The sequence below is a fragment of the Oncorhynchus gorbuscha genome, linkage group LG03, assembly GCF_021184085.1.
Source record: "Oncorhynchus gorbuscha isolate QuinsamMale2020 ecotype Even-year linkage group LG03, OgorEven_v1.0, whole genome shotgun sequence".
Taxonomy (NCBI): Eukaryota; Metazoa; Chordata; class Actinopteri; order Salmoniformes; family Salmonidae; genus Oncorhynchus; species Oncorhynchus gorbuscha.
Window position 1 is genome coordinate 58,422,311 of NC_060175.1, and position 27,113 is coordinate 58,449,423.

The 27,113-nt window shown below is 43.8% G+C and overlaps 1 protein-coding gene across 3 annotated transcripts in view; it reads left to right on the top strand.

Annotated features, from left to right (window-relative positions):
• The window catches only part of LOC124031635 (copine-5), a 213,221-nt gene that overhangs the window by 29,062 nt on the left and 157,046 nt on the right, over positions 1–27,113 (top strand). For all 3 annotated transcript variants that reach the window (XM_046343128.1, XM_046343125.1, XM_046343126.1), the window contains exons 2-5: positions 15,566–15,606; positions 16,138–16,184; positions 24,261–24,364; positions 26,271–26,310. In XM_046343128.1, coding sequence (XP_046199084.1) covers positions 15,566–15,606; positions 16,138–16,184; positions 24,261–24,364; positions 26,271–26,310 — 232 coding nt within the window. The remainder of the gene's footprint in view (positions 1–15,565; positions 15,607–16,137; positions 16,185–24,260; positions 24,365–26,270; positions 26,311–27,113) is intronic.

Genomic DNA, 27,113 nt, shown 5'->3' on the forward strand with positions numbered 1-27,113 from the left:
GGGGGGTGAGAAGGATTACTTTATCCTATCCTAGGTATTCCTTAAAGAGGTGGGGTTTCAGGTGTCTCCGGAAGGTGGTGATTGACTCCGCTGTCCTGGCGTCGTGAGGGAGTTTGTTCCACCATTGGGGGGCCAGAGCAGCGAACAGTTTTGACTGGGCTGAGCGGGAACTGTACTTCCTCAGTGGTAGGCAGGCGAGCAGGCCAGAGGTGGATGAACGCAGTGCCCTTGTTTGGGTGTAGGGCCTGATCAGAGCCTGGAGGTACTGAGGTGCCGTTCCCCTCACAGCTCCGTAGGCAAGCACCATGGTCTTGTAGCGGATGCGAGCGGATTCTAGTCTTTGTGGATAGACTTCTATGGTTGGTTTCACTTAGAAATCTATGGTTTTTGTTTGGTATGTATTAACTGAAAAATCTGAGTCTCAGCGTAATTCCATTATCATGGAATTGCCCCCAACTCCTTGACCTTTGTCCCATCATAAGGTTCATGTCCGTTCTAGTGTTCTAATTATATGGGCAAAACTCTCTAACTGCAGATTTAGAATTGTTATGACCACCATGTTGGCACCAAATATTCCATGACATTCCAGATCGAACATAGATCACATTCTAGAGTGGTGGTTGAATGTTTTTGGGTGCCAACAGGGCAGACCGTTAGCTGAGCCACCTGTGGCTCTGCGCCTGTTGAGGTTTCTGAGAGGAAGATGGCTCATAATAATGTCTGGAATACAGTGTAATGGTTGGAACGGAGGGAATAGAATGGTATCAAACACATGAAAACCACATGTTTTATACGATTCCATTTACTCGATTCCAGCTATTATTCTGAGCCATCCTACCCTCAGCAGCCTCCACTGCTCTGTTCACATAGAAGTGGAATAGAACTACAGATGCAAGTCTATGGCAGATCCCTAGTCATCAAACTGTCATCCTGTCCTCTGATTTAGGGCATAACACTCAGTCACCCCATCAGAGAATATGTGAATGCAGTTTTTTTTTTATCACTGAAGTATTTTTTTCATAGGGAATCTCAGGATCCAGATTTCACCACTCTGGTGTTGTCTCTTATTGCTGCCATACTTGGCGTTTATATAGGACGAAATCTGGCCTGCCTGCTACTTAAACTGCACACTGTGTAAAATTTAGCACATACTGTTTAGTAAAAAAATATGCATTATGCCACAGCCAAAACGTCTTACTTTTGGTGTGTTCAAGACAACTGGGAATTCAGAAACAAAACTAGCTCAGACTGGGAAAAATCGTGACGTTTGTTACCTGTGTGGCAAGCTTTCTAGAGCTCAGTTTGTATGATGGCAATTTGCATATACTCCAGAATGTTATGAAGAGTGATCAGATGAATTGCAATTTATTGCAAAGTCCCCCTTTGCCATGCAAATGAACTGAATCCCCCCCAAAACATTTCCACTGCATTTCAGTCCTGCCACAAAAGGACCAACTGACATCATGTCAGTGATTCTCTCGTTAACACAGGTATGAGTGTTGATGAGGAAAAGGCTGGAGATCACTCTGTTATGCTGACTGAGTTCAAATAACAGACTGGAAGCTTCAAAAGGAGGGTGGTGCTTGGAATCATTGTTCTTCCTCTGTCAATCATGGAAGGAAACACGTGCCGTCATCATTGCTTTGCACAAAAAGGATATTGCTGCCAGTATGATTGCACCTAAATCAACCATTTATTGGATCATCAAGAACTTCAAGGAGAGCTGTTCAATTGTTGTGAAGAAGGCTTCAGGGTGCCCAAGAAAGTCCAGCAAGTGCCAGGACTGTCTCCTAAAGTTGATTCAACTGTGGGATCGGGGCACCACCAGTACAGAGCTTGCTCAGGAATGGCAGCGGGCAGGTGTGAGTGCATCTGCACGCACAGTGAGGCAAAGAATTTGAGGATGGCCTGGTGTCAAGAAGGGCAGCAAAGAAGCTACTTCTCTCCAGGAAAAACATCAGGGACAGACTGATTTTCTGCAAAAGGTACAGGGATTGGACTGCCGAGGACTGGGGTGAAGCAATTTTTTCTGATGAATCCCCTTTCGAATTGTTTGGGGTATCCGGACAAAAGCTTGTCTGGAGAAGACAAGGTGAGCACTACCATCAGTCCTGTGTAAACAGTAAAGCATCCTGAGACCATTCATGTGTGGGGTCGCTTCTCAGCTAAGGGAGTGGGCTCACAATTGTGCCTAAGAACACTGCCGTGAATAAAGAATGGTACCAAAAAATCCTCAGAGAGCAACTTCTCCCAACCATCCAGGAACAGTTTGGTGACGAACAATGGCTTTTCCAGCATGATGGAGCACCTTGCCATAAGGCAAAAGTGATAACTAAGTGGCTCGGGGAACAAAACATCGATATTTTGGGTCCATGGCCAGGAAACTCCTCAGACCTTCATCCCATTGAGAACTTGTGGTCCAGGGTTGATTGTTCTGAAAAAGAAGGGTCAAAACCGCAAATATTGAGTCTTTGCATCAACTTCATGTAATTGTCAATAAAATCCTTTGACACTTATGAAATGCTTGTAATTATACTTCAGTATTCCATAGTAACATCTGACAAAAAATATCTAAAGACACTGAAGCAACAAACTTTGTGGAGATTAATATTTGTATCATTCTCAAAACGTTTGGCCACAACTGTACATTGTGAAGGAGAAGTCCAGTGGCTACATGAATCAGGCTGGTTCCCAGAGTAGCCACTCTATCATACTCTATCAAATTTGGGTGCCAAGGTGAAACAGTAATGAGTGCATTTTACCATTAATTTCATCATAATAGGGGTGTATACTCCTAACAGTTGCAGTGTGTTCCGTTTTGTAATGAAAAACTAGCATTTCTATTGGACAGGTTCAGCAAACAGGGAGCGACCTACCCGAATCTGTCCAATAGAAATTCTAGTTTTCATTGCAAAAAAACAGATGGATTTGCAACTTTTGGAGTAACGATTACAATCCTATGTGCAATGAAACTCGCTAACTAACTAGGCTAATGTTAAATATGAAGTTGTCGCTCAACAGCAAGTAACCAAGTAGCTAATGTTACTGTTCAGTTACAACTTCTAGTCCTAGCTACTAAAGCATATAGCTAGTTAAATGCACGGCAGGCAGTAGGCTGCAAATCTATTTTCAAATATGTATGATGGGATAGTCGATCAGAAGCTTTGCTATTCACCATCTTCCAAGTTGTTTTGCTATATATATAGTTTTCTGGTAAACTTTTAAATATACCCTCCCCTTAATCCCAATAAACATTCCTTGGTAAAAAAAAAAGGTCAATGATAAATTATAATAATATATAACCGTATGCTTGTCATTAGACCAATTATGATAAACAATCCAACTGATGCCAGCATTACCTTATACATTGTATTAAAGCACATGGAGTCATCCTGGTGAATTATCCTAATGGATTCCTTGTTGATAGTTTTAACAGCTTCTTAAAGCTTCATGCCACTAAAATGTATGATTAGCTCATTTGTAAATGGCCAGTACTTAAGCCTCTATAGAGCTTGTTATTATTATTATTGTTTTGAAGGTTGTCTTTTGTCCGTGTCACGTAGGTCGTGTCAATGAAGCAGGCCTGGTTTCAAATACGGTGCTTTCAGAAAATATTCAACTCCCTTGACTTTTTCCATATTATGTTGTGTTACAAAGTGGGAAAAATGTATTTAATAGTTGTTGAGCTACAAATACACCCCCCCAAAATTCTAAAATGTGTAAAAAAAATATATATATATTTATAGTAATACTAATTAGATTCAACAATACATTCAGAATCACATTTGGCAGCGATTACAGCTGTGAGTATTTCTGGGTAAGTCTCTAAGAGCTTTGCACACCTGGATTGTACAATATTTACACATTATTCTTAAAAAATATATATTCAAGCTCTGTCAAGTCGGTTGTTGATCATTGCAAGACATCCCTATGAAGCCCACAAGCCTCACAAGACTCGTCTGAAGGTCCCCGTACCAGTTTAAAAAGTGAATGGAAGTACATATATGGAGATAGTTTAGTGCCTAAAACCAGGAGATCAAAATAAATATAAAAATTCCTGACCATTCTTATATCGCTCAGATATAGGACAGACACTTCAGAACAAACTTCCTTTTGATTATGTCGGGACCATCTGTTGTTCCATGTTGTGAATCTGTTATTCAATGTGTTTCTATTGGCTAATAGCAGTAATGTCTAAAAGGGGTCTAAAAATGTAAAATCATATAGCTAAATGATCCTTGGTATGACCAGCATAAAACAATTGCATATGTTAGCTTAGAACGCTCTCCTCCCCTGGCTTGTGTTTTAGGTTATTATACTGCTGAAAGGTGAATTTGTCTCCCAGTGTCTGTTGGAAAGCAGACTGAACCAGATTTTCCTCTAGGATTTTGCCTGTGCTTAGCTCTATTCGATGTATTTGTATCATAAAAAACACCCTAGTCCTTGCCGATGACAAGCATACCCACCATGCTTGACAATATGAAGATTGGAACTCCGTGATGATTGTGGACGACAGGAAAAGGTGGACCGAGCACGCCCCCATTCTCATCGATGGGGCTGTGGTGGAGCAGGTTGAGAGATTCAAGTTCCTTGGCGTCCACATCACCAACGAACTAACATGATCCAAGCACACCAAGACAGTCGTGAAGAGGTCACAACAAAACCTGTTCCCCTTCAGGAGACTGAAAAGATTTGGCATGGGTCCTCAGATCCTCAAAAGAACTTACAGCTGCACCATCGAGACCATCCTGATGGGTTGCTGACGGGCTGACGGGACATTTCTAAGTGACCTCAAACTTTTGAACAGTAGTGTGCATATTTAGACAGATGGTATTATGGATTAGTAAGGGTTTTGGGGTTGACAGTTTGTACAGTTTGTACACCAGCACCATTCATTACTCATATAGAGACGTGCTGTGTAGGTATACATGTGTGTGTCCTACCCAGAAACAGGTTTGAACAGGAACACACACACACACACACACACACACACACACACACACACACACACACACACACACACACACACACACACACACACACACACACACACACACACACACACACACACACACACACACACACACACACACACACACACACACACACACTAGAAGTGTTTGAACACCTGGAGTGTTTGAACACCTGGAGAGCTGAGCTTATAGACAGCTGACTCTTATATCCAGACTAGACACTAAGGTGCTCAGTTTAGTCGAAAACACTTCATAGAAATGAGTAAACCTATACGGGATCGGTGTCTCTAAACCGGGACGGTTGTTGCTCAATGTGTGATAATGTGACTAGAAAACATTGTCTACCACAGCCAACTTTCTGAGACATAGAGATGTCTTATATGGGCAGAAAGCTTAAATTGTTGTTAATCTAACCGCACTGTCCAATTTACAGTAGATATTACAGGGAACAAATACCATGCTATTGTTTGAGGACAGTGCACAACAACAAACCAATTGTTAGAAAAAAAAATATTTTTATATTCAAATTATATATTTATATTTTTATACTCTAAAATGAAGAATCAAATGATCCATGTTATGACCATCTTAAAACAATTCCATATGTTAGCTTAGTATGGTTACCTCCATTGTGGAGGTCACTAATGAAAGAGTTGTCAAGCGCCTCAGTCACACACACGCGCACACACACGCATACAGAAAAACACACAGACACACGCACAGACACAATGCTAACTGTGAAAAGCTTACGGGGAAGTGTCTGGAGTGCAGTGTGTTTGTGTTCAGAAAGGCGAGGAGCTGTATTTCTCTTAAAGTATAGTCTCTGTGTGGTTTAAAGTTCACAGAGAAGAAACAATTGAATCTTTCTTCTTGTGGTGAAGATATTGAGATGGATTGAGATAGAAGCAGTGTAATAGATAAGCTCTATTAGCTCCTTCCTCTCCTCTCTGTCTCCCTTTCTTGCATGCACACGCAACCATGCATGCAGGCAGGTAGGCCGCATACAGGCAGACACACAGGGACGCACGCCTGCGCGCACGCACTCACACACAAGCACACATATTCACACACGCTGTTCATGTTGATGGGGCCTCTTTGACTGTCTCCAGAGGCGAACCCTTTTTGGTTCCAGGTAGAACCCTCTGTGGAAAGAGTTCTATATGGAACCCAAAAGTGTTTTTGAAAGGGTTCTCCTATGGGGACATTCGAATTACCCTTTTTTTCTAAGAGTGTATTGTAGATTACTGGGATAGAAATAGAAACGGCTACAGCCCCCTCATCTCGCCCACATCACTTTATATACTTATACCCAACGCCTCTCCTCCCACACACGTCCCTGTTGCTCTCTCCAGCCGCAATTTAAGATGCAGCCGGTTCATTAGAGTAAGTGTTTCTCTCTTAAGTTCATTAAGTCCAGAAGTGTGTAGAGGGAGTTGAGGAGAGTCGGGGGAGTGTGGTAACTTTCAAGCATTCAGATTCCCAGAGTGCCTATTTTTACCCCTCACTATCTTGCCGTCTCACTCAGTCACACGCTACCCCACCCCCTCTCTAAGCCACACCGGTCTACTTACATTTTAGTCATTTAGCAGACGCTCTTATCCAGAGTGATTTACATGGGCAATTAGGGTTAAGTCCTTTGCTCAAGGGGACACAAACATCTTTTTCACCTAGGGGATTCGAACTACAGCGATCTTTCAGTTACTGGCCCAGCGCTCTTAACTGCTAGACTACCTTCCGCCCCATCAATGCACATTTTCTGCATCACACTCAACTGGCACTGTTTTTCTCTGGGCTCATTAAAGACATGCTCCGGAACATTGGCGACTAGTAAGTCTTTTTAAAACTGTCGCGTTGGGCTGGATTTGTCAATGTGTAGTTTATAGATGCATAATCTATGAGCAGAATTAACTTCTTCGAATTTGTGTCCCTTCCATGGGATGGTTGAGCAAACGTAGGCTAATGCGATTAGCATGAGGTTGTAAGTAACAAGAAAACTTCCCAGGACATAGACTTATCTGATATTGGCAGAAAGCTTAAATTCTTGTTACTCTAACTGCACTGTCCAATTTACAGTAGATATTACAGTGAAATAATAACATGCACAATTTTGAACATGAAGTGCACAATTTTGAACATGAAAAGTTATTAATTTAACAAATTAGGCACATTTGGGCAGTCTTGATACAGAATTTTGAACAGAAATGCAATGGTTAATTGGATCAGTCTAAAAATTTGCACATACACTGATGCCATCTAGTGGTCAACATCTAAATTGCACCATGGCTGGAATAATACATTATGGCCATTCTCTTGCATTTCAAAGATGGCACAAAAAAATACAAAAGAACGGTTGTTTTTGTCTTTGTATTATCTTTTACGAGATCTATTGTGTTATATTCTACTACATTTCTTTCATATTTCCGTAAACATCAAAGTATTTCCTTTCAAATGGTACCAAGAGTATGCATATCCTTCCTTCAGGGCCTGAGCTACAGGCAGTTAGATTTGGGTATGTCGTTTTAGGCGAAAATGGGAAAAAAGGGGCTAATCCTTAAGAGGATTGCATTGATGTCTTACCTCAATTAGCCATAAAATCCCTGGTTTGAAAGTGACTATCAGGAGAGATAAAATTGTGGCAGGAGAGATAAGACTGTGGCAGGAGAGATGAGACTGTGGCAGGAGAGATGAGACTGTGGCAGGAGAGATGAGACTGTGGCAGGAGAGATGCGACTGTGGCAGGAGAGATGAGACTGTGGCAGGAGAGATGCAAAGGTAATACATCTTGCTATAATACTATAGCTGTTGTTCGTATGTTTATACTACATGTACGTATGTAAGGCAATAGAACTTCTCCATTATTGTATGTAAAGCCATTTCAAATAACCTAGCTGCATCTTAACCCTACATTTGAAAGATTCTCTGGTACTTATATACCTTTTAGTAGTTCTGAAAGTAGCGGTCATGGGCCAAAAATGGTCCCAGAAATGTGTCACATATGTGCAGATATGGACACCACGTCATTGCTCTCTCTCGCTCTGCTGTGTGGGTATCTTACTAGATGTCACTCAAATGGCAAGGAGCTGAAGCTCATTAGCTAAAGCTCAAATTGCTAGACGGCTGGCCCATGTGGGGGAAAATATAGGTAAAATGGAGCTGGAAGCATCCAGAAACCAGTCACTTTCAAACTAGGGATTTCATGGCTATTTGAGGTAAGACATGAATTCTGCTCATAGATTATGCATGTATGAACTACACATGGACACATCCAGCCCAACGTGGCAGGTTTACAAAATACTTACTAGTCGCCAAAGTTCCAGAGCATGCCTTTAATGAAACACTCCTCTAAGGGAGCCCAGAGAAATACAGTGCCAATTGAGTGTGATGGAGAAAATGTGCATTGATAAACATGACAGATGGCGTGTGTGTGTGTGCTTGCGTCTGTGTGCATGCATGTTTGCGTGCCTGTATACGTGCGTGCGTGTGTGTGTGTGTGTGTGTGTGTGTGTGTGTGTGTGTGTGTGTGTGTGTGTGTGTGTGTGTGTGTGTGTGTGTGTGTGTGTGTGTGTGTGTGTGTGTGTGTGTGTGTGTGTGTGTGTTTGTGCACATCCATGTTCAAATATTCATCATGATGTGATTCATCAGCCCAAGAACATAATGTGAAGATGAAAAAAAAAAAATCACGACTATCACATCAAATCTTCATATTAGTGTTATTTAAATGCATTTATCTCTTTGTGGTTGGTTGGTTTTTTGTGAGCTAATGTAAACAGCACGGAAACAGAACAACAGTTCTAGAAGGCTGCATTGCAAACATTGTGACGTGTTACTTATTAGATGCTATAATTCTATGATATTGAGAGAAGTGTGTGTGTGTGTGTGTGTGTGTGTGTGTGTGTGTGTGTGTGTGTGTGTGTGTGTGTGCGTGCGATAAGCATCAATCTGGTATGATTGTGCAACAAGATAGACATCAAGGAACATGACGCTTATGCGAATACATTGCATTCAACGTCAGGGAGGTTAGCAGGACACTATTGAAGGTTAGAGACGTGCATCAAACAACATTTCTAATAAAATTGGACCTCTATTTTACCTAAACTCTCCCTGAACGCTTAGAGGGAAAAAAACAAGGGACCCTCTGCTATACCCCAAATAATAATTAATAACAAAGAGGATAACAGAGAACATGTCTACCGTTTATCCTCACTTCTTGGTCAGACAAGGGCCCTGGATATGCAGGTTTCAGAAACAGTTTTTCATCCTGTAAACATGATATGGCAACGCAGGAATTTTGATGGCGCACATGGCTGTGGGCCAGAAGGTTGTGGGGTTCTCAGACCAACATGGACAAGATCTGCTTCATAGTAAAAGAGTCGCATGAATCTATCAATAGTATTTGAAGGTCCAAGACAAAGTAGCCTTTAAATAAAAATTTCATGCAATTCGAAGTCATTTGACACAATAGCTGATTTTTTTATTTTTTTAAATACCACACAAATGACCGAAATTGACAGGCTGTTAGACAGAGAGAGAGGTCTATGCGTTCATCTTATCACGTTTCTCCAATGCCAACTCAGTGTCTTGTTTGCAATGAAACTGTCCCTGTTTGCAAAGAGTGTGCTAAGCTGTCATTTAAGGCAAAGGGTGGCTCTCAAATATTAAAAGTATTTTGTTTTTGTCAGGATTTGGCCAGGGTTGTTCCGGTTTTTGGTCACTAGATGCCCCCATTGTGCCTTTTGACCTTTTGTTTTCCCTTGATCCCCATTATTATTTGCACCTCTGCCTCGTAACCCATGGCAGTTAACCCTCTGGCTGAACCTCGTCTTCCACCTCCCCAACGGTTCTCAGGTGATCCAAGTGCTTGTAAAGGGTTTCTCACCCAATGTTCTCTCTCCTTCGAGCTGCAACCCTCGTCGTTCCCCACCGACCGGTCTAAGATCGCATATATCATCACCCTGCTGTCGGAAAAAGCCCTGGCCTGGGCTACTGCTGTGTGGGATGCCCATAGTTCCTGCTGTGCCAGCTACTCTGCCTTTGCTGAGGAATTCAAATGAGTGTTTCAAGGCCCAAGCAGTAGTTCTGACTCAGCCAAACAGCTCGTGACTCTCCACCAAGGTCGGCGCAGCGTGACTGACTATGCCATCCAGTTCCGCACGGTGGCAGCAGCGAGTGGCTGGAACAACGAGGCGCTCACAGTGTGCTTTCTGAAAGGCCTTTCCGACACTATCCAAGATGAACTGGCCACTCGGGAACCACCGGACAATCTCGAGTCCCTGATCAAGTTGGCCTCACGCATTGACCAGCGTCTGAGAGAGAGAGAACTCAACCGTAGACCTCTAGCCCCTATCAGTCCCAGCTCTGAGTCCCCACCTTTATCCTCGCTGGCTCCACCGGAACCCATGCAGATTGGACGCATCTCCCAGGCTGAGAGAGACCGCCGGATGAGGGAGCGACGCTGTCTATATTGCGGCAAACCGGGCCATTTCCGTTCCACGTGTCCCGGGCTCCAGGGAAACGCTCTGTCCCGTACAGACCGGGGGGAACTGTAACGGGAAACATAACCTCCTCCCATCCGTCCAACTCCCGTCTGCTCATTCCAGTCACCCTTTCATGGGACAACCACAAGCTTCACCTTCAAGCCTTGGTAGACTCTGGAGCCGCAGGTAACTTCATGGATGGTGTCTGGGTGAAGGAGAATGGCTTTCCCTCTGAACCTCTAAGTGACCCCATGAGGGTTACTACATTGGATGGAAGCCCTTTGGGATCTGGACTTGTTACTCATGTCACTACCTCCTTGCGACTTTCAGTTTCACAACACCAGGAATTGATGAACTTTCATTTGATCTCCTGTTCCGAGTTCCCTCTCGTCCTTGGATACCCCTGGCTTCACAGCCATAACCCTCACATCGACTGGTCTGTGGGCACTATCAAGCAGTGGGGTCCTACGTGCCAAGCTACTTGTATTTTCCCGAGTTCCCCGAGTTCTACTCCCGAGTCTTTAGAATCCATCGACCTGACCCGAGTTCCCGAGTGTTACCATGATCTCAAACTGGTATTTAGCAAACAGAGGGCCACCATGCTACCACCCCATAGACCTTATGATTGCCCCATCGAACTGTTTCCGGGCACTTGCCCCCCCAGGGGTCGGATCTTTTCCCTATCTCCACCCGAACAAGCTGCTATGGATACCTACATCAAGGACGCTCTGGAAGCAGGCCTCATGCGTTCATCCACCTCCCCGGCGGGAGCAGGGTTTTTTCTTTGTGGCCAAGAAAGACGGTGGATTACGTCCTTGCATCGACTACCGGGGACTCAATGCCATAACCGTCCGTAACCGTTACCGCTACCCCTTATGGCCACAGCCTTCGAGCTGCTCCAGGAAGCAGTTGTTTTCACTAAGCTTGACCTGCGGAACGCATACCATCTTGTGCGGATCAGACCTGGTGACGAGTGGAAGACCGCTTTCAACATGCCTACTGGTCACTATGAATACTTGGTGATGCGCTTCGGCCTGACCAACGCCCCAGCGGTGTTCCAAGCGCTCATAAATGATGTGCTTAGGGATATGCTTAACATATTTGTGTTCGTTTACTTGGATGACATCCTCATCTTTTCGAGCTCTCTTCAAGAACACACAAAGCATGTCAGACAAGTACTCAAACGCCTCCTAGACAGCCATCTGTACGTTAAGCCGGAAAAATGTGAATTCCATTCATCCCGAGTACAATTCCTGGGATTTGTAGTGGAACCCGGTCGAGTCCAAATGGACCCCAGGAAGGTAGGGGCGGTAGCGGATTGGCCCACCCCCAAATCCGTTAAGGAAGTTCAGCGTTTCCTGGGCTTCACTAACTTTTACCGCAAGTTCATCAAGAACTTCAGCTTGGAGGCAGCCCCTCTCTCAGCTTTAACCAAGGGTGGCAATGCAAGGTTTTTGTGGGGAAGAGAAGCTGAGACGGCCTTCCAAGGACTCAAGCAGCGCGTCCTCTCTGCTCCCATCCTGATACTACCGACTACGGATGAACCGTTTGTGGTGGAGGTAGACGCCTCAGAGGTTGGTGTTGGAGCTGTCCTGTCTCAGAGGGGTGAAGACAAGAAGCTTCATCCGTGCGCTTTCTTCTCACACCGGCTTACCCTGGCTGAGAGGAACTACGATGTGGGGGATCGTGAACTCCTAGCGGTTAAGATGGCATTGAAGGAATGGAGACACATATCAGATCGTGTACCACAGGTATGACAAAACATGCATTCATACTGCTCTAATTACATTGGTAACCAGTTTATAATAGCAATAAGGCACCTCAGGGGTTTGTGGTATATGACCAATATACCACGGCTAAGGCCTGTATCCGTGCACCCCGCATTGCGTTGCGTTGTGCATAAGAACAGCCCTTAGCTGTGATTATATTTGCCATATACCACACCCCCCCCCCAGGCCTAATTGCTTAAATATACAGTTATTTGTTTGTACGAAGCAGTATACAGCTGACAAGGAAAACTGATGATTGATGAGTCCATGTAGTGTGATCTTAGTCTAGATAATACTACATGATTGCCACTGAAGGCATGACTGTGTGGTGCTGGAATATTTTATATGCAGTATGTTTTATATATATATATATACACATGTGACCAGTAATACGACTATGGAAATAATATTAACAAGGCCTATCAAGGTGTATACTGTCTGACTCCGATAGATACATAGCAATTTGTAAGCAAGACTCTTATAGAGTTATAGGAATATAGTATTAAGAGAGGTCTGAGAATGGAATACTAGAAGCAAATAGGATTCATTACATAGTAAAAATCAAGTCAAAATGTATTGGTCATATGTACACAGATTTGCTGAAGTTATCGCAGGTGCAGCAAAATGCTGGTGTTTCTAGCTCCACCAGTGAGGCTACGGCTTTCCATACTCAACAGTGAGTATTATCCAAAACAATACCTAGCAATACAAACAATACATAAATCATCCAAAAACTGAAAAGAATAGAATAAAAATGCACCTTTGTAATAAAGCATTATGCCTACATGAATAATCACGTTTGCAGATTTAGGTAAACTAGCCTACTATTAGTAATGTGATGAGTCGATTGGATAGTCATAATTTAGGATAATAATATCCTATAACTCCATCATTGTTCGCAAAAAAAAAAGACTGTTCAATGCATTTGGCGTAGGGCAGGCCTAGGCTTCATCCGATATGTTTTTTCTTTCTTTTTTTGTGTGGGAGGAATGTGGCCTTTTATGAACACATTCCATCTAGTTCTACCGTACTTTATACATGACTGGAGGCATTAGCAGAATATTGAAGGGTAGCCTACTCTGATGACAGTGACAAAATATCAATAAAAATGACATTGTCCATATAATCGACCTATGAGAAGAGGAGACACAAATATAATATGACTTCCATCTAAACTGGAGGAGGAAATTATTGTCCAAAAACAAACTTTTAAGTGGCGCTGGCCCAACAATGATAAATAGTGAATATGCACAGTGCGCAGTCACCGAGGATATTGTCGATGCTCTCCCCTGGTGCTAGTAAGATAGGCTATACTGTTGTTCGCTCAATGAAGTTGGGAATCTTAAGAGACTAAAAGACAGAGTAGTCTTTTCATGGTCTTCTTTTTTTACAGCAATAACCCTTTGCTTTCCAAACTATGTTTTCCTGCAATTGTATTTTGAAATATTGCCTGGTTTGGCCTCTTTTCACAGACAGTTGCAACTAAACAATAATTTACCAAAATTGTGTGCGCTGCATTTCCTGCGATTTAAAACAATCCAAATATTTAAATATCTTCTGTGGCCAAATCATGCTTTAGTAGCCTATTTGTAATGATTGTATGTATTTTTTTATTTAATTTAAAACTTATGCTTCCCCTAGCCTTATGGACGCTGCCTATTCTTGTATAAAAACGTAACTGCACAACCTGCATTTGCTATTTGATGACATTTTGTTTTTGTGGGCCATTCAAACAAACAACAAATTCCACACATATATTAGTAGGCTATATGTAAAGACCAGGTTCAATTCAGAATAGTCTGATGGGTGAGAATATCATCAAATTCTTATGAAACTGTGAATGAGAGACTGATGAAGTGTATGCAGCCTGCGCAAGACGCAGAGCAGAGCTGATGCCTTTCATGCAACATTATGTGGCCGTAGAATGTATTAACAATCAAAACATATAGCCATAATGTTTGTATTACAATTAAAATTGTATTAATATCTCTAAATTACGCATATAGTAGGAACTGTTTCTTCGTTAACCGGTCAATACAATACAATGTTGCTGGGTTGCCGACATGGGTTCAATACAGAATAGCCGAATGTACGCACTCCCTTCTATTTATTCAGCTGTATTCAATTGTATTCTTCATACTATAAAATAATATAAAATAATGCCTCGGAATTCAACGCTAATCTTGTCTGCTAAACTAACTAGTGTTGCCCACAGCCATATGGAGCTATGTGTTTCCCGCAAATGAGATTTTTAAATGTTATACAATCAGAAGCCTTTTGTCTCTCTCTCTCAGAGCACACATCAAGTGGCTCACTCATCACAGCAGGGGCCACTTGCCAGCGGAACAGGCCCCGGCAAAACAGGCCCACGGGCTGGGCAGACACTATCATTAGAGGAATCATGAGGATAATGCTCATTAGGACGTTTTGAAACTTTTGAGTGAAGTGACCATGTAATGAATGTTCAACTTGCATGCGAGCAATTACAAATGAGTTACAAATGAGTTAATGAATTGCGCAGTCAGGTCAAATGGTCGCAAAATGCCAAATGGTTGCAGTTTGGACGACCCGCCCCTTGACATACTGTAGCTATATTGTAATCAAAGTTGTGTCAAAATTAGTGGCCTGATAGATTTCAGCAAACTACTAGCTAGCATTATCAATCTGTTATTAGCCTACCTTAGCGTAGGCTATATATTGGGATGATGCACTTTTGGATTTCTCTTGAGGTCGGCAGTATTTTTCCCTGGTTAACTTGTGGGAGCAAACTCTTGTCTTCTCCCATGGAAACATTGCATTCGGTCTTGTTTGAATCTGCACGATACGTAAAGTGGCTCCAAACATCTTCCCTTTTTCTACCGGGAGCTTTTACCACCAGGAGAGTAGCCATGGCATGTGCCTTATATGCATCAGTGGTTTGTTGCCTCTAGATTGCAAGTAACACTGAAAAGATCTCAATCTTTCCAAAAACTCTTGCCCAGTCCATTTACTAGTCAGATTTTAGTCACAGAGATAACTTAGTCTCGTCTCGTTTTCGTCAACCCAAATGCAAAAGGATTTTGGGTATAATCACTCTTGGTATACGTCGTCATTATTTTAGTTGATGACACTGCAAGCCACTACAGCTGTTGGATGATATGAATAGGTACTCAGTCAGGACCTCAGTCAAAACTTAATAGATCTCAGGAGAAATTCTGAAAGCCATTAATGCCTGTGTAACGACTCATGCAATAACTGAAGCACAGAACAATTGGATGAATTGGTCTCTGAATTGGTCTCTGATATGTTTCGATAAGATTATGAAGTCGATATTGCTTGACAGTTTTCCTCTTTCCTTTTTGTCTTTCAGGAATCTACTAGATAAAGACACATTCTCCAAATCTGACCCATGTGAGTATGACTCAACCTTTTATGTGCTCCTTCCCTGTCTACCTTCCTTCCTCTCTCCGTCTGTCCATCTGTCTCTCCGTCTATCTGTCCATGCCTCCTTCCCTCCCTCCATGCGTCCCTCCCTCCCTCTTTCCCTACCTACCTCCATCCGTCCACTCCCCCCCTTCCCCATCCCCACCTCTCTGTCCCTGCATGATAGTTGACTTGAGGAGTAGATGTTAGCTTTGCCTTTAGCCTCCGTAGTGTTGTTTGCTCAGTGTTTTGGAGCTAAAACTTTTATATTCATCTGCGCTGTTCAATCTGCCAGCATCTATTTCTGAAAGTCTTTCTGCCCCGTATGTCTCGCTCTCTCTTTCACAATCTCTATATCTCTCTCTCTCTCTCTCTCTCTCTCTCTCTCTCTCTCTCTCTCTCTCTCTCTCTCTCTCTCTCTCAATCTCACTCTTTATCTCTCACTCTTTATCTCTCTCTCTCTCTTTCTCTCTCTCTCTCTACTCTCTCTACTCTCTCTACTCTCTCCCTCTCCCTCAGTGTGTGTGCTCTACACCCAAGGAGTGGAGACCAAGCAGTGGAGAGAGGTGAGCATACACACACAAACACACACACACACACACACACACACACACACACACACACACACACACACACACACACACACACACACACACACACACACACACACACACACACACACACACACACACACACACACACACACACACACACACACACACACACACACACACACACACACACACACACACACACACACACACACTTCTAAAGTTCAATGATTCCCTTGCAGTGGGGTATTGAATGTTTGTGAGGGAAGTAGCTTCTCTTTATTTTTGTCCTTTTTTTCCAAATACCAATCAATTTAGCACCGTGCTGACATTTAAAAGTTTAAACTTTAGGATTAGTTTTGGAATAAATGTAGCTTTAACTCTTCACAAACCTACCTCTATACTCAACATATACAAGCCACAGCGTGAGATTCAAAATAGGACAAACTCATTACTGTAAGAACCTTTCTGCGTACATGTGTGTGTGTGTGTGCATAGGGGGATGATATGTTTATTCAGAGCTGTTTAGTGGAGATCTGACAAGCTTGGCCTTTTCAAGCCTTGTACCATCTGATTTGCCTGTCTGTGACATCCTAGCTGTACACTCCAGGCGAGAGAACACGACCAGTTCCCACCGCCAGTGTCTGTGTGCTATCATACCGATCGCTGCCTGTGTAATCGCAGTATAAGTTCCCGCAAAGGGAAGTAAGTGACCAGGTGACAGTCAAGGATAAGGTTGAGGGGGGCTGTCCTGTGACTCAGAACCCCCTCTAGTGCTGCCAGTGTGTTTCTCAGTGTGTTTGCCAGTGTGTGTGCATGTGTGCTGGAAGTCTGTTCAGACAGTTTTGAGACATATTGAGCATCATAGCATAAAACCCTTACTCTCAGTACACTGATCACTCTATCTATTACTACAATGTGTCTCTGGGAACACAGGACTGGCAAGACAGAATAGAGCTAGACCGAGGAAGAAAGAGAAATTGATACATCTGTTGCATGGAGAGAGAAAGAGAAAGTGAGGGAGAGAGAGAGAGGGGGGGGGTGATAAAGAGAGAGAGCGAAATAGAGAGGAAACAGAAAAGCCATGATGACACACATCCAAATGTTACAATCCTCAACACCCTAATTCAGCTGCTGAACAGAAAAACACCCTCCGAGAAGAACATCAATGAAAGCCAATAGAGGGGATGCAGTATTCTATTACTACAAACTGCCTATCGGAAGACAGAACTCTACCCTGTTATCACAGTGTCACTCTGTCCCTGGTTCTGCTAGGGACAAGGAGGTTGGGGGCACCTTAATTGGTGAGGACAGGCTCGTGGTAATGGCTGGAGCGGAATCAGTGGAATGGTATCAAACACATCCAACCCATCATTTCCAGGTGTTTGATACCATTTATTTGCTTTGTTCTGGACATTATTATGAGCCGTTCTCCCCTTGGTAGCCTCCTATGTGTCACATGCAGGGATTTCAACTGGTTTAGACTTTACTGTGACATGCTAATGAGACCTCCGCAACAATGCAGAGTTGAAAAATAAAATAGTAACACAAGAAGAATAACATAAAATGCATATGAGAATGGAGTTATATGCAGGGAGTACCAGTACCAGATCAATGTGCAGAGGTACGATTTCCATACCCAACTATAACATCTTGCGTCAAGATAGAACTGCCAAAGGGGGAGGAGTTGCAGTCTACTGCAGAGATAGCCTGCAAAGTAATGTCATACTTTCCAGGTCCATACCCAAACAGTTTGAACTACTAATTTTGAAAATCACTCTCTCCAGAAATAAGTCTCTCACTGTTGCCGGCTGCTACCGACCCCCCTCAGCTCCCAGCTGTGCCCTGGACACCATTTGTGAATTGATCTAGGTGACCTAAACTGGGATATGCTTAACACCCCGGCAGTCCTGCAAATTAAGCTAGATGCCCTCAATCTCACACAAATCATCAAGGAACCCACCAGGTACAACCCAAACTCTGTAAACAAGGGCACCCTCATAGACGTCATCGTGACCAACTGGCCCTCCAAATACACCACCGCTGTCTTCAACCAGGATCTCAGCGATCACTGCCTCATTGCCTGTATCCGCTACGCAGCCGCAGTCAAACGACCATCCCTCATCACTGTCAAACGCTCCCTAAAACACTTCTGTGAGCAGTGTTTTAGGGCCTTTCTAATCGACCTGGCCCAGGTATCCTGGAAGGACATTGACCTCATCCCGTCAGTTGAGGATGCCTGGTCATTCTTTAAAAGTAACTTCCTCACCTTTTTAGATAATCATGCTCCGTTCAAAAAATGCAGAACTAAGAACAGATACAGCCCTTGGTTCACTCCAGACCTGACTGCCCTCGACCAGCACAAAAACATCCTGTGGCGGACTGCAATAGCATCGAATAGTCCTCGCGATATGCAACTGTTCAGGGAAGTCAGGAACCAATACACGCAGTCAGTTAGGAAAGCTAAGGCCAGCTACTTCAGGCAGAAGTTTGCATCCTGTAGCTCCAACTCCAAAAAGTTCTGGGACACTGTGAAGTCCATGGAGAACAAGAGCACCTCCTCCCAGCTGCCCACTGCACTGAGGCTAGGTAACACGGTCACCACTGATAAATCCATGATTATCAAAAACTTCAACAAGCATTTCTCAACGGCTGGCCATGCCTTCCGCCTGGCTACTCCAACCTCGGCCAACAGTTCCGCCCCCCCCCCCCGCAGCTACTCGCCCAAGCATCGCCAGGTTCTCCTTTACCCAAATCCAGATCGCAGATGTTCTGAAAGAGCTGCAAAATCTGGACCCGTACAAATCAGCTGGGCTTGACAATCTGTACCCTCTATTTCTGAAACCATCCGCCGCCATTGTCGCAACCCCTATTACCAGCCTGTTCAACCTCTCTTTCATATCGTCTGAGATCCCCAAGGATTGGATAGCTGCCGCAGTCATCCTCCTCTTCAAGGGGGGGAGAAACCCTGGACCCAAACTGTTACAGACCTATATCCATCCTGCCCTGCCTATCTAAGGTCTTCGAAAGCCAAGTCAACAAACAGGTCACTGACCATCTCGAATCCCACCGTACCTTCTCCGCTGTGCAATCTGGTTTCCGAGCCGGTCACGGCTGCACCTCAGCCACGCTCAAGGTACTAAACGATATCATAACCGGCATTGATAAAAGACAGTACTGTGCAGCCGTCTTCATCGACCTTGCCAAGGCTTTCAAAGCTTTTGTCAATCACCATATTCTTATCGGCAGACTCAGTAGCCTCGGTTTTTCGGATGACTGCCTTGCCTGGTTCACCAATTACTTTGCAGACAGAGTTCAGTGTGTCAAATCGGAGGGCATGCTGTCCGGTCCTCTGGCAGTCTCTATGGGGGTGCCACAGGGTTCAATTCTCGGGCCGACTCTTTTCTCTTTTCTCTGTATATATCAATGATGTTGCTCTTGCTGCGGGCGATTCCCTGATCCACTTCTACGCAGACGACACCATTCTATATACTTCTGTCCCGTCCTTGGACACTGTGCTATCTAAGCTCCAAACGAGCTTCAATGCCATACAACACTCCTTCCGTGGCCTCCAACTGCTCTTAAACGATAGTAAAACCAAATGCATGCTTTTCAACCGTTCGCTGCCTGCACCCGCACACCTGACCAGCATCACCACCCTGGATGGTTCCGACCTTGAATATGTGGACATCTATAAGTACCTAGGTGTCTGGCTAGACTGTAAACTCTCCTTCCAGACTCATATCAAACATCTCCAATCGAAAATCAAATCAAGAGTCGGCTTTCTATTCCGCAACAAAGCCTCCTTCACTCACGCCGCCAAACTTACCCTAGTAAAACTGACTATCCTACCGATCCTCGACTTTGGCGATGTCATCTACAAAATTGCTTCCAACACTCTACTCAGCAAACTGGATGCAGTTTATCACAGTGCCATCCGTTTTGTCACTAAAGCACCGTATACCACCCACCACTGTGACTTGTATGCTCTAGTCGGCTGGCCCTCGCTACATATTCGTCGCCAGACCCACTGGCTCCAGGTAATCTACAAGTCCATGCTAGGTAAAGCTCCGCCTTATCTCAGTTCACTGGTCACGATGGCAACACCCATCCGTAGCACGCGCTCCAGCAGCTGTATCTCACTGATCATCCCTAAAGCCAACACCTCATTTGGCCGCCTTTCGTTCCAGTACTCTGCTGCCTGTGACTGGAACGAATTGTAAAAATTGCTGAAGTTGGAGACTTTTATCTCCCTCACCAACTTCAAACATCTGCTATCTGAGCAGCTAACCGATCGCTGCAGCTGTACATCGTCCCTTTCCTGTTTCAGCATGTCAATGCCCCCGTCCCCCGAGCGAGGCCCATACAGAAATGGTTTGTTGAGATTGATGTGGAAAAACTTGGCTTGCATAGAGCCCTGACCTCAACCCCAACGCCGACTATGAGCCAGGCCTAATCGCCTAACATCCGTGCCCGACCTCACTAATGCTCTTGTGGGTGAATGAAAGCATGTCCCCGCAGCAATGTTCCAACATCTAGTGGAAAGCCTTCTCAGAAGAGTGGAGGCTGTTATAGCAGCAAAGTGGGGGGACCAACTCCATATTAATGGCCATTTATTTGGAATGAGATGTTCAACGAGTAGGTGTCCACATACTTTTGGTCATGTAGTTTTTCCCCCTTCAGGTGTGAAGTGCAATTGAGACTGCGTCATCTGTGGATCTGTTGGGGCGGTATGCAAATTGGAGTTGGGTCTAGGGTGACTGGGATGATGGTGTTGATGTGTGTCATGACCAGCCTTTCAAAGCACTTCATAGTTACAGATGTGAGTGCTACAGGGTGATAGTTGTTTAGGCAGGCTCTTGGTAACAGGGACCATAGTGGTCCACTTGAAACATGTTGGGATAACAGACTGGGACCAGGAGAGATTGAAAATGTGTGTGAAGACACTTGCCAGCTGGTCAGCGCGTGCTTTGAGAACAAGGCATGTTATTCTGTCTCTGATTGTTAACCTGTTTAAACATTTTGCGCACACTGGCTTGAAAAGGGAGGGAAAACTCTCCTGGTAGATTAAAGGGTCTGCAGTTTACTATGAGGTATTCTTTATCAGGTGAACAAAAGCTTGATATTTCCTTCACACTTGAAGCAGCACACCATTTGTTATTCATGAAAAAAAAAAACACACTCCTTTCGACTTCTCTGAAGACTGAACGATCCTGCCACTGCTCGGAGAATCCGTCATCATCCAGCCACGTTTCAGTAAGACAATATTGCAGCTCTTCAAATCTCTCTGTCAGGAGACTCTAGATCGAAGCTCATACACCCCCCCCCTCCAATTATTATAATAAATAATAATATACAGTATATATTTATACTTTTTTTAATGAACTAAGTCCGGCTTTTCACCTACTCTTGAAAGTTGTAATCGTAGAATGCACAATGCACAATGCAATTTCAAAAATTGGGTAGGGCATCATCAATTCCTCTTGTTGTGTTAGTAATTGCATACCTTCGAGAGCTATTTATAAATTGTCAGAAAATGTCCAGATCAACTAGCCCATGTCAGACAACGGTTTTTCTATTTCATTTTTTTTAGCCCATAGATACTGTATGCATTTTTTTCTCACTCAAATACATGAATACACATTAGGCACTCAAATACATGAATATACATTAGGCATGGCAAAATGTATAGAATTGTAAGAAAATGTGCTTTAAAACTGCAAACATTTTTTTGGCCCCCCACAACAAAATGTGTAGAAATTGCAGGAAATAAACTTGAAACCTAGAAAATGATCTCGACCAACAAGAACAGTTTCTGTCAAAGACATGGCTCGGGATGTTCCCCAATACTGGAAGGGGGGCCCCGAGTGACACATTTTGGGAACCCCTTTCTTAACCTCAAGGGATTTTATCCTGCATGATTAAATAAAGGCTAAATGAGGTTAATCTCTGCATTTAGAGAGGATGCATTGATTGCAAATGTCACCAAGAGTAATTACAAAGTAAACACACAGAATCCCAAATGGCAGATCAGTTGTTTACTCCGATAGAAATAGAAATGGAAAAAGAAAAATGCCAATGAGGAGGCGCTGTTCACATTACACATTGTTATTATTTAATGAGTCTGTACGTCAGGAGATTAGAGCTGTAAACCCACAGCTATGTATCTTGTAAAAAGGTCATTTATTTCCATAATGAAAAAACAATTTGCATCATCTGAACAGTTCAAGTAACTTTGCTAATGTGTCCAATTTAAGTTGTTGACTTCTCAAAGTTCGAACCACTTCTGGTCTCCAAATACGTAGGCAACATTGACTCTTGGGACTCCCTTAAATAGTACAACTGAAGCCCCTCTCTATTACATCTTGTCCTCCAACTTCAGAGAATGGAGACGTTTTAACCTCAATCCTCTCTAGCTTTTATAACTGGCCCTGTTCGGAAAATGACTAGCTTTCTCTGGAGTGTGAGCCAGGCAAGCACGGTTGGGAAATGGCTGTTTTATTCATGCATTATCAGAGAGGCTAGGTTTCTCTTCCTCTCTATTTCTGTCTTTCTCTGTCGCTCTCTCTCGGTTTCCTCTCTCACACCTTCCCTTCTCCCTCCACCTCTCTCTCCATTTCTCTCCCTCCCCCTCACTTTTCTCTCTCGCTTTCTGTTTCCCAGTCTGAATAATTCATGGATCAACACAAATAGCTGTGAACAAACTGCAGCCCACCTCTGGGCACAAGCCTCTAGAGTCTACTGCATTCAACTACTGGGTTTCTACACCACACAACCATAATGCTGCTGTTTCACCACGCTGTACACTTGTTAAGGGCTTCAGATGTCGGCCCCGTTTTACTTAGAAACCAGACTGAAACAGTGATTTTTTCCCCCAGTAGTTTACAAAACATTTATAGTATGTGTCCCAAATGGCACCCCATTCCCAATGTAGTGCACTACTTTTGACCAATACACCATATATCCACTGTGCTGTCTCTCTGTACTTGTTTCCCCATACATTACAGACATTGGCCCATTTTACACGACCACTGCAGACGGCACTGCCTCCCTGTTAAGGGATGTAGACAGACGTTGCCCCAGTTTGACTCCGAAGCAACCATATTTCAGCAGTTTATTTACAGTCTCAATTCATGTGAGATCAATGGGTGTACTTCACCCCACTGTATCTCCTCATAGAGAGTTGCAATCAGAATCAGACCCTTACTGGGTGACATAGTCTGTGTTTCAGACATGTTTAAATGTGTAGTCAGAGAATCCCATTACCATATTGGCTTACCAGGTCTCCATGATTGAAACCGGTATCGTACAGCAGCTATATTTAGAGAAGGGGTTGTAACCCCTACCTTATATTTAGGATACCTCCATGGGCTTTACCAACAGTGTCATGTCACTCACACTGTCCTCTTTCGGAACTAGGTGGGGTGTGTGATTGGGTGACTTCCAAGCTTGCTGGCTTTTTTTCCTGGATCTGCAGCCGTTCGTGTAGGAGTGAGAATCCCAGTAATTAACTGGGTTTAACCCCCCACCCATCACCCCCTCTCTTTCTCTTTTCTCATCTCCCCCTCTCTTTCTCTTTATTCTCTACTCCCCCTCTCTCTTTTCTCATCTCCCTGTCTCTCCCTTTTCCTGGTCTCCGGTGCTAATTCCGCCTCTTTCTCTACCCCATCTCTCGTACTCTGTCTTTTCATGTCTCTTGCCAACTCTGCCCCTCTGTATCACTCTCTCTCTCGCCAAGCCCTCTCTCCTTCCCCCTCTTCTTCCCTCTTCCTATTCTTCTCTCCCTCTCTTCCCCTCCTTCCTCTCCCCCCCCCCCTCCTTCTCTCCCACTCTCTCTCGCTCTCTCTGGAGGGTGAGTTGAGGTGATGAGTGGGCGTTCTCTGCCTCAGTAATTAGAATGGGAGAAAAGAGACGAGACAGGATCAAGGAAACACACTCACACAACAGGAGTGTGTGATGTGTTGGTATTCACGGGGTGATACTCCTAATCATCCCTCTTCTGTCTCTCTCTCTGACAGGTGTGTATGTGTCGGAGAGAGAGATAGATATGTATAATGCTGAATAATGCTCCCCCCCTCTCTTTCTCTCTAGTTTGGGAGAACAGAGGTGATTGACAACACCCTAAACCCAGACTTTGTCAGGAAGTACATCCTGGACTATTTCTTTGAGGAGAAGCAGAATCTACGCTTTGACTTGTGAGTGATTATTTCTTTTAAACACCGGCCCTGATGAGTCCCCACATGACAACCCTCCCTCTGTTCCCTTTCTTTCTCTTTCTCTGTCTGTATCACTGTCTCTGTATCTTTCTCTTCCCCCCTCTCTGTGTTTTTCCATTCAATTCAATTCAAGAGGCTATATTAGCTTGGAAAGTGTATGGACTTAAATTGTTAAAGCAAACATGAAGAACCATATTGGGGCGGCAGCCAAGTGGTTAGAGCTTTGGACTAGTACCCGAAAGGTTGCAAGTTCAAATCTGTCATTCTGCCCCTGAACAGGCAGTTAACCCACTGTTCCTAGGCCATCATTTAAAATAAGAATGTGTTCTTAACTGACTTGCCTAGTTAAATAAAGGTAAAATACATTTTAAAAAGACACGTTCCGTTATACTGTAGTGACTATTCTGTTCCTTGCTGGCCTCACATTCACACCGAGAGGAATCCTAGAGACGGTTTCCTCTCCTTTCGAATGGTGTTTAGTCATGAGTAGTAAACATCAGACAGACACGATAGTGGTTGGCACACAGCTGTCTCATTCTCTCACACATAATGTATCCAGGAGGAGGTAGTGCAATAACAGGGCTAGGATTGGATTTTGGAACGGAAACTATAACAACAAATGGCTGGGCGATGATGGAATATGGCGAGCTAATATAATATTCACAGAACATTATGAATCTTCTCTTTTGGAGTTTAACTGTGAACAGTTAGTTAAAGTGATCTATGACTTCTATGATATTTTTATCATAGGGAGATAAAACACATGTGGCTTTGGTTTCAATCCTCAGCCAGTCCCATCCAGCGAGAACAGAGGGGAATGGAGGAGCAAGGACCTCCCATTAGAGGTTCAATTCAACCCTGTCAGACGAATACGATCACCCCAATTTGTATAGTGTAGAAGTACGCAGAGTCGGACATAATGAGAAGCTACCCCCTTTTGCTCTGAGGTGATGACCCTTAGTAATCTGAGTCATCCGGATTCATGATCTGTATTGCGTCACATGCTACAGCATGTGCGGCTCTCGTCTGACTCTGGGCTGTAGTGGTCTATTGTATCACGGCCTGTTTCATCTTCACAGGGCTCACAAAGTGGATGTCCTTCTCCTTGATGTCTCTATGTTCAAGGAGTTAAGAGACATTTATTCAAGTGTCCCTCCACAGTGACACAGTGATGCAGAACACAGCTTGAGAGAATAAGAAACGCATTGCGGACCACTCAAATTGAGCTTTGAGACACTAAGAAACAACCAGTCAAAACATGTTTACAGGCCACATCTATCATGCATTACGTCATCTATACCCGTGTATGCATCAACAAAATACAGTGGGTCAAAGGTCAATTAGGCAGTTCTAAAGAAACGGAGGATAAGGTGGCAGGCTTTGGTGCAGGCCTTTACACTCACGTGCAGGGGATCAGGCCCATGAACAACTAGCCTCCAATGGTGAGATATCTTCCCACTAATAGGAAGGTGAAATAGATAACCAAGATGAAATACGACCCCCTTTGCATTTACTCACGTACACTGATAGATGTGAAAATATTAGATCAGGGTTTCCTAAACTCGGGTCCTCGGGACCCCAAGGCACGCACGTTTCGTTTTTTTTGCCTAGCACTACACAAATAATCAACTAATCATGAAGCTTTGATCATTTTGAATCAGCTTTGTAGTGTTAGGTTAACAAAGTGAAACGTGCATGCCTTGGGGTCCCGAACACAGAGTTTTGGGAAACGCTGGATTATATGGATGTCAGTAATGAGCCACGGAGAAAGTTCATCTACCAAAGGCCTCGTTAGAGATCCCTTTCTCTCTCTCTCCTTCTCGCTCTCTCTTTCGCTCACACACACGCACGCACATGTAACCTGTGTTACCTATCTCTCCTCCAGATATGATGTGGACTCTAAAAGCCCAGACCTGTCCAAACACGTGAGTGACACACCCTCTCAGACCTACAGACACAGATGAACAGGTATTGGCCAATACTCCCAACAATAATCAGCACCACTGACTTGAAACCATTGATTTTTCAAAGTTATCATTGATCAATACAAGTTAACAGAATTTCATGAAGAAAATGATCAGAGCTAAAAGCATAGGACTCATCATGTACAACTGATGGAATGTCCAGAGAGATGAAACATGAGAGTCCTGCACTCTGATTGGCCAAACTCTCCTTATCTATGACTCTGGTCTGATCGTGAAGTTGCATGGTTTGATTAGTTGTGCCTGCTACATGTTGCATGTTCTGTCAACAAACTACCTTCATGGATTTATGCAAACCTAGTGGTTAGAGCGTTGGGCCAGTAACCAGAAGGTTGCTGGCTCGAATCCCCGAGCTGACAAGGTAAAAATCTACCTTTGTGCCCTGAGCAAGGCAGTTAACCCGCCCCGGGGCGCCAAAGACGTGGATGTCGATTAAGGCAGCCCCCCGCACCTCTCTGATTCAGAGGGGTTGGGTTAAATGCGGAAGGAAGACACATTTCATTTGAATACATTGTTGGACAACTGACAAGGTATCCCCACTTTCCCCCCCAAAGAACCATCCAGGTGTCCAAATATACAGCATGAAAATGTTATGAACCTTTTTGTTTGTTCATACATTGTGGTTGTTACTACAAGTACATACAATGGCTCTGTGACCATACAGTAGGGCAAACCTTCCTTATGTTCAGTATGCCTGGGTCCAGTGCAAAATAACAATTAGGCAATTATAAAGAAACATCTCCATT